General features: G+C 32.9%; 2 protein-coding genes across 3 annotated transcripts; one reads left to right on the forward strand and one right to left on the reverse strand.

Annotated features, from left to right (window-relative positions):
• Positions 1 to 2,007: 2,007 nt before the first annotated feature.
• On the forward strand, positions 2,008 to 4,786 carry LOC100812029 (cyclin-B2-3-like). The gene is made up of 11 exons (NM_001254692.3): positions 2,008 to 2,081; positions 2,169 to 2,235; positions 2,311 to 2,422; positions 2,522 to 2,579; positions 2,675 to 2,830; positions 2,909 to 3,034; positions 3,392 to 3,481; positions 3,569 to 3,790; positions 3,875 to 3,973; positions 4,056 to 4,234; positions 4,365 to 4,786. Exons 2-11 carry the CDS (start codon positions 2,169 to 2,171, stop codon positions 4,501 to 4,503), a joined length of 1,248 nt encoding a protein of 415 aa, NP_001241621.1. The 5' UTR covers positions 2,008 to 2,081; the 3' UTR covers positions 4,504 to 4,786.
• Positions 4,787 to 6,575: 1,789 nt separating this feature from the next.
• Positions 6,576 to 9,860, reverse strand: LOC100814189 (penta-EF hand domain-containing protein). 2 transcript variants are annotated; one of them, NM_001253283.2, is made up of 10 exons: positions 9,695 to 9,833; positions 9,555 to 9,613; positions 9,434 to 9,474; positions 9,317 to 9,348; positions 9,108 to 9,136; positions 8,843 to 8,879; positions 8,466 to 8,522; positions 8,065 to 8,141; positions 7,864 to 7,937; positions 6,576 to 7,012 (listed from the first exon to the last, which is right to left on the reverse strand). In NM_001253283.2, exons 1-10 carry the CDS (start codon positions 9,779 to 9,781, stop codon positions 6,993 to 6,995), a joined length of 513 nt encoding a protein of 170 aa, NP_001240212.1. In that variant the 5' UTR covers positions 9,782 to 9,833; the 3' UTR covers positions 6,576 to 6,992. The 2 variants fall into 2 exon arrangements, with proteins under 2 accessions (NP_001240212.1, XP_040871961.1); XM_041016027.1 differs by having other exon boundaries at positions 6,659 to 7,012; positions 9,452 to 9,474; positions 9,695 to 9,860.
• Positions 9,861 to 9,944: the final 84 nt, after the last annotated feature.

Below are 9,944 nucleotides of genomic sequence, written 5' to 3' on the forward strand. Positions count from 1 at the left end.
GTTTTTCATTCTCAGAAAATTATGTGTTATTTTTTAAGCTTAGAGATAGAATTGAATAAATCTGAGTCTACATGTGAAATGTTTGTCCACTAAAAATTGGGCATGTCTAGTTTGATACTCTCTTTCTCTTTCTCCCATACCTCTGACGCCGTCACCATCATCACTAGCCAAATTGAACCTCCTTAACAAACACTCACCTCCAACACCACCATCATTGGTTAAATCCGCCCAATAAATCATCAACTTCATCTAGATTTGAACTGGAAACACCCAAATTTGCCAAATCAGAGCCTCCACCAAACATGGCGAGTCACCTCTGTGTCGCCTTCGCATCCTTTCTTTCATGGATGATTCAATGTTGCCGCCATCAACAACAACTACCATGACCTACAACGACCCCCTTTCCCAAGATTTTTCTAGTACAAATTTGATTTCGGTGGTGGAATCGACCTCGTCCAAATCTTTTTCTTCTTCTTTGTTTACTTTTTTTATTCAATTTGTGACAATTTTTAATGATCACGAATTGTATTCTTACATTTTTTTTGTAATTTATTGTGACTAAACCCATGTAAATCATATTTAAATTTTAAAATAAATAAAAAATGTCGTGAAGCTTTGGATATAACAAACCTAATTCCAGGCAAAAGGATGATACATTTTAATTTTGTAAGGACGAAAAATGAAAAAAAAAATTCAAGGGACTAAAACCAAACTTTGATATATTTACCGGGACCGAAAACATATTTTAGACTTTTCTTTCTTATCACAACTTATTATTTTACCTTTTTTGAAAAAACAAAACTTTTACACAATCATTCAATTACAACCTATCATGTATGATAAATTTATTTACTTTTAAAATAATTATCTTAAATCAATTTAAAGGATAATTTATAATTAAATAATAATATAAATTATTTTACAAAATGCATAATCATTAAACTCATTTTCACCTATGTTGAAGACTGAAAGAAACTTGTACATGCCGCATGGTAAAATAAGCTTATGCTTACAAAAAGACAGGGCAATTGGGTAGCTCACAGCCTTGCTAATTAATTTAGGTTTTGGTTAGTTTGATAAATGGTGGATTGAGAAGGTCTCTTTTCAATAATATTCAGCATTTAACTTTAAAAAAAAGTTAGTACGATAAGATTCTTTTTATAACTCAAATAGAATTTATTCACACAATATTTTCTTTGAATCTCAACTAGACTTTTTTTTTTTTTACTGCAATCTCAACTTGACTTAAAATACTATTTTCTTAAATTTTGGCCAATTTTTTAATTTGAGTGTTTCATCGACTACCCATTAAATATATTTTTTATTTTTCATTTTTTGTTACATTTTTATTTATTTTCATTACATGAAATAAATTAAGTTAATGAAAAAATTAAATAACATATTTAAGAAATTGGTATTGTCATATATATATATATATATATATATATATATATATATATATATATATATATATATATTATTCTTTAACTTTAATATAATTTATTTTTTTAAAAAAAATGTTGAATGTATTAATGACAATAAATATAAGAATGTTTTAAAATGAGTAAATATGTAGTCAAATAGAATTTTAATATTTTAGAATATTTATGATTTTATTCTTTAAATTTAATTTACATTTAAGATTTTTAATTTTTTTAAATCTGTTAAGTTTTTGAGTTCTTAATTATAGTAATAAATTTATTAAATTAATTTTAATATATATTGACATTATTGAATTCTATTAAGATAAAATATCTTTTCTTTTATAGATACATTACTAATACTAATAATGTAGAAGTTGTTAGCAAAGAACTTGTATTTTATTGTATTTTGAAAGTAGTTTTTAAGAAGAAAAAAAGATTGGACAAACTTAACCTTAATGTTTTGTAAGTTTGAAATTTCGATGTAAGTAGCCGTTATTAGGTTGGGTAACGGCTAGTACGAATCACAAGTTGCACCGCGACATCACCGTCTCAAATTCGCTTTTCATCCTTTCTTTTTATGTTCAGTGTTGGCTGTGCTGTCGCCCCCACCTATATTCAGATTCAATTCAATTTTTCTTTCTTCTTCTTCAGATTCGCGTAAGGTTCCTCTTCTCTTCTATGTTGATTTTTGTTATGGATCTTGGCCTTTTCTTTTCCCAAGTTTTCTGATTTCTGCACGTACAGATGGAGGGCTCAAAGGAAAACCGTGTGCCTCCGCTTCCGCTCATACCCTCTTCGAATCTTCAACAAGGTTGGTTTGTTATTTGTTGTTCTTTTCATTTTAATAATTAATTAATCGGAGGTTTGATTTCCCCTTTCCTTGAAGGCGGTGGTCCAAGAATGAAGCGCCTACTCCATCACCATCACCGGCTGCCTCTCGGCAACATCAGTCAGAATGTTATGCCTCATTCTCATGTCAACAAACTAGATCTTGCCCGGTACTACCAATTTTCAAATCAATCTACTTATATTTTGCCATTCATAATATTTTTATTCATCTTCTTTTTTTTTTTCGTTTCTTTGATTTGATGATTCAGCAAGTTTACGCCACACACAGTTCAGCACCACTTCCCTCAGCCACATCCACAGCCTCAAGTACTCTCTCCATAAACCACATGTGAATTTTTGATTTTTGATTTATTTATTTTTTGTTTACTCTCTTCTCTTATCTTAAAATAAACACTGATTAGGAAAATAAGAAACAGAACCTTTTGGCCCCGACCCCGAGTTACCAGTTAGATTGTGATATCGTAGATATTGATGACGACGATGGGGATGGCAGTGATGATGCCGTTCCGGTATTTGTCAAGCACACTGAAGCCATGCTTGACGAAATTGACAAGATAGTAAGCATTTATATTAACTCATCACAATTTTCGTTTTTTGGCACAACATCATAACGTGGTGTGCCTAATGTTTGTCAGGAGGAAGTTGAAATGGAAGATGTAGAGGAGGAACCTGTTTTGGACATCGATGCCTGTGATAGGAAAGATACACTGGCAGTGGTTGAGTACATAGATGATATATACAGTTTCTACAAGGATATTGAGGTAACAATTCAATTTCTGGTCAGACGCTGCATCAGATGCCACCCAATATTTAAAATCTCGGCATGTTGTGTAATGAACAACCACTCTTTAAAATTACAAATTAATTAGAGCTTTTCTTGTTGATTTTGCACAGTCATAGGACCCCCTCCCCCCCCCCCCCCCCCCCCCAAAAAAAAAAGAGAGAGAACAGAGCTTTTTTTGGGGGTTTGCTTTTCTCAGTTGTCTTTAGATTGCTCATAGATCAGATCGGGAAAATGTAAAAAAAAAAGGGACTAATCACCTTTTGGGCTATGTTTCGATCTGTTAAAACTGATTGAAAAATCTGGTGTTGCATGATGTTGACATGTTCTTTTGCAGAATTCGAGCCGTGTCTCTCCAAATTACATGAATAGTCAATTTGACATTAATGAAAGGATGAGGGCTATTCTTATTGACTGGCTTGTTGAGGTACAAGTGAATATGGCAAGTCTGATTGTAATGGAATTCCTTTTAAGTGTTGAAATTGAGCTTCTAAAACTTAGTCGCAACTAACAGGTTCACTACAAATTTGAGCTTTTGGAGGAGACGTTGTTCCTTACTGTCAATCTCATAGACAGGTTCTTGGAGCGTCAGGCAGTGATCAGAAAGAAACTTCAGTTAGTTGGTGTAACAGCCATGCTAATAGCTTGTAAGTATGAGGAGGTCTCAGTTCCTACCGTTGAGGATTTTATTCTCATAACAGACAAGGCATATACAAGAAATGAAGTTTTAGATATGGTAAGTCCGTTTTGAGCATTATCGTTCGTTTTTTTCCTTCCCTTCAATTTTGAGAAGCGCATCTAATCAAACATGTGCCAATAGGAGAAATTAATGATGAACATCTTGCAATTCAAGTTGTCTGTGCCTACTCCATACATGTTCATGAGAAGATTTCTTAAGGCAGCTCATTCTGATAAAAAGGTCAGTAGTGTACCACTGTTTTGCAAAGATTATTATAACACTTAAGTAACTAACAAGTACAGGATCTTTGAAACTGTGCCAGCTGGAGCTCTTGTCCTTCTTCTTGGTCGAGCTTTGCTTGGTAGAATGCAAAATGCTGAAGTTTTCACCATCTTTGCTGGCTGCTGCAGCCATTTACACAGCTCAATGTAGTCTGTACCAGTTTAAGCAATGGACTAAGACTACCGAGTGGTACACTGATTACTCAGAAGAGAAACTTCTGTGAGTTGTTTTTGCAATGTCTTGTTGAATTGATGACATATATAGTAGTAATCAGCTTCTTTGAATTGTTTTCGCAATGTCTTGTTGAATTTTCTCGAGTGAGTTAAATATTCTTTCTGTATGCTGTCAGTGAATGCTCAAGGCTGATGGTTACTTTCCATCAGAAAGCTGGATCGGGGAAACTCACAGGTGTATATAGAAAGTACAATACATGGAAGTATGGCTGTGCCGCGAAAATAGAACCAGCCCTGTTTCTACTGGATAATTAAGGGAATGCAAGTAAACTTCTAGTTTCTAATGCATTGCTTTGGTTGTTTTGAGAGTTTGCTTGTACTAGAAGTTTGTTTTGAGAGCTTCACAAGACCAACCTATCGACAGAAGTTGGCTTCAGTAGTGTTTGTCTTTTTCTTTCAAGTACCGTGTCTTTTTCTTTGCACTCAATCTTACCTTTCAGGATTGTATGGACCAAGTGAATTAGCACATTAATTGCTTTTACTAATCACTGAAAGATGCATGTCATAGTTCTTGAATTAACGAAATTGTATATTCTTCAATATGTCTACACTCCCTAATGGCAATAATGATTACGGTAACATAAGGATAGGAAAGATTTGTGTGTGCACGCACACCACACCAAGGGATGAAAATTATGCATTTATGATTCTTCAATATTTAGTCATAGCATAGGTCTTCAGGTTATTACCTTTATACTTATTATCTACGAGACCGTTTTAACTAATTCAGACTCTAAAAAAAATAATTATTTAATTAATTACATTAAATTTATCAATAATATAAATTATTCTTCCAAAAATATCTTTAATTTTTTTAAAATTGATTATCTTTCTTTCCGTTTATAAAAATTAAAAAAGTGTAGGAGGGACTAATCCCTTAAGGGGGGGTATATGATTGTGGTTAAGATGATATTAGTAGCGGGAAAATGAGCACATGCTGAAGTGAATTAGCACATAATTATTTTTATTTTATCACTGAAAGATATATTAATAGTCACTAGTCACACTCTTGAATGATGAAAATGTATGTTATTCTTTAATATTTGTGGTCTTTACAAGGATAGATAAGATAAAATGGGTAACTTTAAGAATGAAAATTGGTCATAGATTGAAAATTGGTGTATTGATGAGCAAGATATTCAAATTATGGTCATAGGTCCCTTAAGGGGTCTATTAGGAAAAAATGGATATGACTATCATAAAATTACAAGGTTAGATAAGATAAAATGGATAGGTTAAGAATAGAAATGAATTGGAAATATTTGTGTGCACACATAGAAGAATGGAAATTGGTGCATTGATGAGCAATATACTCAAACTATGGTCCCTTAAGAGGGTCCTGTTAGGAAAAAAATGGATATAGAATATGAAAGATTTTTTTTTGTTAGGGTCTATCATAAGATAAAACAAGTAGGACTTTGTGGGAAAAAAAGTAGAATAAAAAAAATTACATGTGCTTATGTATCAAGGGATTCTTAAAAAGTGAAGGTTGTCTCCTATTTAACTAGGTCATACCACTAGTCAATGTTAATTCTCCAACACACACCCTCATGAGGTGGATTAGACATCTATGGGTGGTTCGATAGTAGGTAGCAGGATAAGCCTAACACCAATCATTAGGATAAACTCATGTCATCTTAAAATTATAGGTTATATATCTAACTTAATCCTACAAAACTGACTTCATTAGTGAATGTGAGATCTCCAACATGGATGATTGTCATAAGTCTTTAAATTATACCTATGATTCCTCAATATGATCATAGATCTTCAAATTAATCCCTTAAAGAGGTTCATTTATGGTTATGATAGGGGAAAAATTGGATAGAATATGAAAGATTTTTTTTTTGTTTTTGCACCAAGAATATTGATTAGATGAGACAATTCAAGACTAATTTTCAATAATAAGATCACTCAGGTGAGTTTTGTTATCTCTCTTAACAAAACTAGGAAAAAAATTGGAGTCCTCGAATCTATGATTTTTGAAGAACATTAGACTAAATTCATGCCTAATTTGAGTCAATTTACTTTTTTCCTTGTGAACATAGGTGTTCAGATACATTCCATCCAATCTTCACTTACAAACCTCAAACAACTTTATTTTCATTAATTAGTTACGGTTCCATTTGTTTTAAAATTAGATAAAATTATTTTTAAAACAATTAATTTTGAATTGTTGATAGTACGATTCAATATCAAAACAGTAAGAGTCTACTTAATGAAAGTAGCCCGACCATGGCCGGGGGATGGGATGAACAACAACAAAGAAATCGAACCTCACCTAAGAAACCGATTCCTCTTCTGAAACAATGTAAAAGTCCTAAAGTACTTAATTGATCCTAGATTCTTGTATATTTACATCTTGTTGCTCCCAAAACTAGCTGAGTTACAGTACATGATTATATCCAACTTCGGGCATAAAAACACTTCGTATAAAATTTGCAGAGAAATGAGAATCAGGATATACATCATATTTTATCTCCAACACATAACTGGCTCTAAAACTCTACGAATCATCTTCACAAGTTATCATAACCCAAGATGTTTTATAAATAAGATTACATCATCGGAAGGAGAAAAAGAAACCACGGTATTTTGCAGACAGATGGCAAATAGTATCCAAACCCAAGATGTTTTCATTTTATATAACACCATCACAACTTAACTTGCTCTAAGATGACTTTATGGTATTTTACAAAGTGCATTATTTGTGAATCATCTTCTCAAGCCGTCATATAGTTGAATCATATTCTGCAATTGGCAGCTGGACAAGTTGAAAAAGAGAAAAGAGAAAGAAACAGAAATTAATATATTGAGTTAATATAGTATCAATATGCCAAATCAAATGCAAATCTAAATTGCTTATATCCAATGGCTGCAGAGACAAAATTGGTTGAGGTTGAGGAAATACAGCAGGAGCAGCCCAATAGCACGGACAGATGGAGTACATCTCTAGAACAAAAATAAATGCATTACTTTCTACTTCCACCCCTCAAAATCCTAAAGCAGCCTGCATGATGTTCGGGTTATAAAATGGAAGTGGGTAATTGGGTAAATGGCCAACTTGATATTAGTTTCCAAGTAAATTATCACTTTGGGGTTCTCTTGTAAAAACTATTCGTCCTTCAGTTCACGTCGGCATTGGAGCTAGTCCATATCACCAGAGTTCATCATGCCAGATTTAAGCAGAATAGTAGCGGAGCAAACACTTTTATATTCCAAGAATAGGCCTTCCTTATTAATGAAATAAAAAATGCATCCGCCGTGATTAGAACCCAGCTACTAGAAACTAAGTGCGTCTCAGACGCAGGACTGCTCAACCACCAAAGTCCAGTTGAATTATACCCGACAGAGTAATTAATATACTAAAACATAATAATTATTTAAATATTATGAACGTTGCAATTACTTCATAATTGCCAAGAAGCACACTCTTATGAATTGTGCAAAGATTTTTTTAAAATAAAGAAAATTGATTATTTTCGCCAACACAGCAAAATGCAACCCCATTAAGATAAATATTTTCAAACTAACCAAAATTAGTTGGTAGCTAACTCTGATAGGTCATTTAACGAAGGATAATTAATTACATAAGGTAGCTTAGTGTGTACTTACTACAATAGACAAATTGATTCAGATCGAGAGTAACTCTGCCTTGTTTTGCTGTATCAAATGAATTAAACAGGTTCCTGCAAGAAATGATAAAAGATCCTTATTGTAGTGAATATAAAATAAAAATTCAATATGGGGTTGGAAAAAAGTAAAAAACGGTGCCCTGTTACAAACATTTATCTTTCCAGAATTGTAAGAATATACCGTGCTGATTGTAAGAATATACAGATTGATATTAAGTTGTCCAGCTGAAACCTCCCATTTTCACTTTGATCGAAGCTCTAAGAATTGAAAAGAAATAATTTAGCACAGTCTTCTACATTGCAATAATGCATACTTGAAAGCCAACTAAAGTTTACTCTAGGTGGAAAATCAATAAAACAATGACAAATAAATTATATGTCAAACACACTGCATTATAGGATTCTCCATCTAACTACTAATACATATTCAAGCTATCATTCCAAGAAAGGAACAAAGAAATGAGGATATAGATGGTAGTGTAAACAAGAATCTTGCCATAATTTTGACTATAACCATTGATTGTGATTCACAACTTCTCCAGTATAAATTTAGTTCATATCTAAAGTATGAAGATGTTTTACCTCACAGACAGAGTAAAAAGCAGGAGAATCCAGCATGAAACCAATTTTTACCAAAGCCTGGAAACATATTTAGGAATTCATCAAGATGAGTTGCATGAGAGAATCTTATGTGGTATAAGCAGAGTTATGTATACTGTTATGTAAAAAAAATATATATTTATGCATAGTCTCATCAGTAATATTCCCATATCCTGGAAAAGGAAAAAAAAAAGATCATGCAAGGGCACCAATGTAAGAGGAGAACATCCAACATTATACCAAGAAAGGACCTAAATATTTTGCTTATACAGCTTAGAGAGCAGTTTTAAGAAGTATAAGTTCAACTGGGTGGACTAAAATAGTCACAGCAAGTACACAGTATAATTTTTAAAATATACCTCAAATACATCATCAGGTACAAGAAAACCACGACCCCTGCATCAATGAACCTAACAAGTGTTATGTCTCATGATTCATCCATCGCTCATGGAAAGGAAAGCACACCATCCGTACCCCCATGGTTTACGAACCTTCATATTATTAGTTTCTTTCCAAAAGGTTGTCCATCATTTAGTTAATCTCGGTAGATGTAAACATAACGGAAAACATTTATATAAAAATAGTCATGACACGAAAATCTTAATGGAGGTGAAAAAAAATCACCTCTCTAGATCAGAAAATGCATGTTGAACCTGCAAAGCCGTTTAAGTAGTATAAGAATAAGAATACATGTGGTGGATATCAAAGGGTAACTTGACCTTATTGATTGTAATGTGACATACCTGCAGATAAGGGTGGAAAAAAAATGAACATAATAATTGAGGTAGTGTTGGGATTTGATTTTTGAAGGCAATAATAAATTACAGACATACCTTAAGAAGGAAGTTGTTGAGTGAAACAAATTCTGAGAGAAAGAAATTATTTGAGGGTTGGAAACAGAGAGAGTGATAAGAAAAAAAGTTTGAATTGGAATAATAGGTTAGAGAGACCTTGAAAGCTCATAGTACCATTCCGGTCGAAATCGTACATCCTATGGGAAATAAAAAAAGAAATTGAAAGTTAAAATAGAGAAAAAGAAAAAGAAGAAGAAAATGGATGGGTGAGGGTCACCTGATCATTTGCTGAACCACTGAGAGCGGAAATTCCAGGTTGCCCACAGCAAGAGCTGTCTGATAAGAGATAAGAGAAAACAATAAATTTATGTTCGATTCGCCACAAATCATCAAAACTAACAATTCATTCAAACCCACCTTTAGCTGCACCGCTGTTATGCTTCCACTTTTCTCCGAGTCAACGCGGTCAAACCATTCCTGTAATATTGCTACCCTCTTCTCCATTCTCTTTCTCTTTCGTTTCGCCTCACCTTGCCCAACCCCCTTCAATACATCCAAATCAAAACGGCGCCGTTTTTATGTTAACTAAAAAAAAATACTGTAATAATTCTTTTTGTTTTTTTTTTAATTATTAAAAAATAAAAATAAAAAACTAATATTATATATA

This window comes from Glycine max, chromosome 6 (assembly GCF_000004515.6).
Source record: "Glycine max cultivar Williams 82 chromosome 6, Glycine_max_v4.0, whole genome shotgun sequence".
Classification (NCBI taxonomy): Eukaryota; Viridiplantae; Streptophyta; class Magnoliopsida; order Fabales; family Fabaceae; genus Glycine; species Glycine max.

Excerpts from the sequence above, each read along its gene's own strand:
- LOC100812029 (NM_001254692.3), top strand. The coding sequence starts at position 2,169 with ATGGAGGGCTCAAAGGAAAACCGTGTGCCTCCGCTTCCGCTCATACCC. Across the intron at positions 2,236-2,310 it reads CTCTTCGAATCTTCAACAAG|GCGGTGGTCCAAGAATGAAG; the intron begins GTTGGTTTGTTA and ends CTTTCCTTGAAG. Across the intron at positions 3,482-3,568 it reads TTATTGACTGGCTTGTTGAG|GTTCACTACAAATTTGAGCT; the intron begins GTACAAGTGAAT and ends CGCAACTAACAG.
- LOC100814189 (NM_001253283.2), bottom strand. The coding sequence starts at position 9,781 with ATGGAGAAGAGGGTAGCAATATTACAGGAATGGTTTGACCGCGTTGAC. Across the intron at positions 9,614-9,694 it reads TAACAGCGGTGCAGCTAAAG|ACAGCTCTTGCTGTGGGCAA; the intron begins GTGGGTTTGAAT and ends ATCTCTTATCAG. Across the intron at positions 7,938-8,064 it reads ATATTCTTACAATCAGCACG|GAACCTGTTTAATTCATTTG; the intron begins GTATATTCTTAC and ends CATTTCTTGCAG.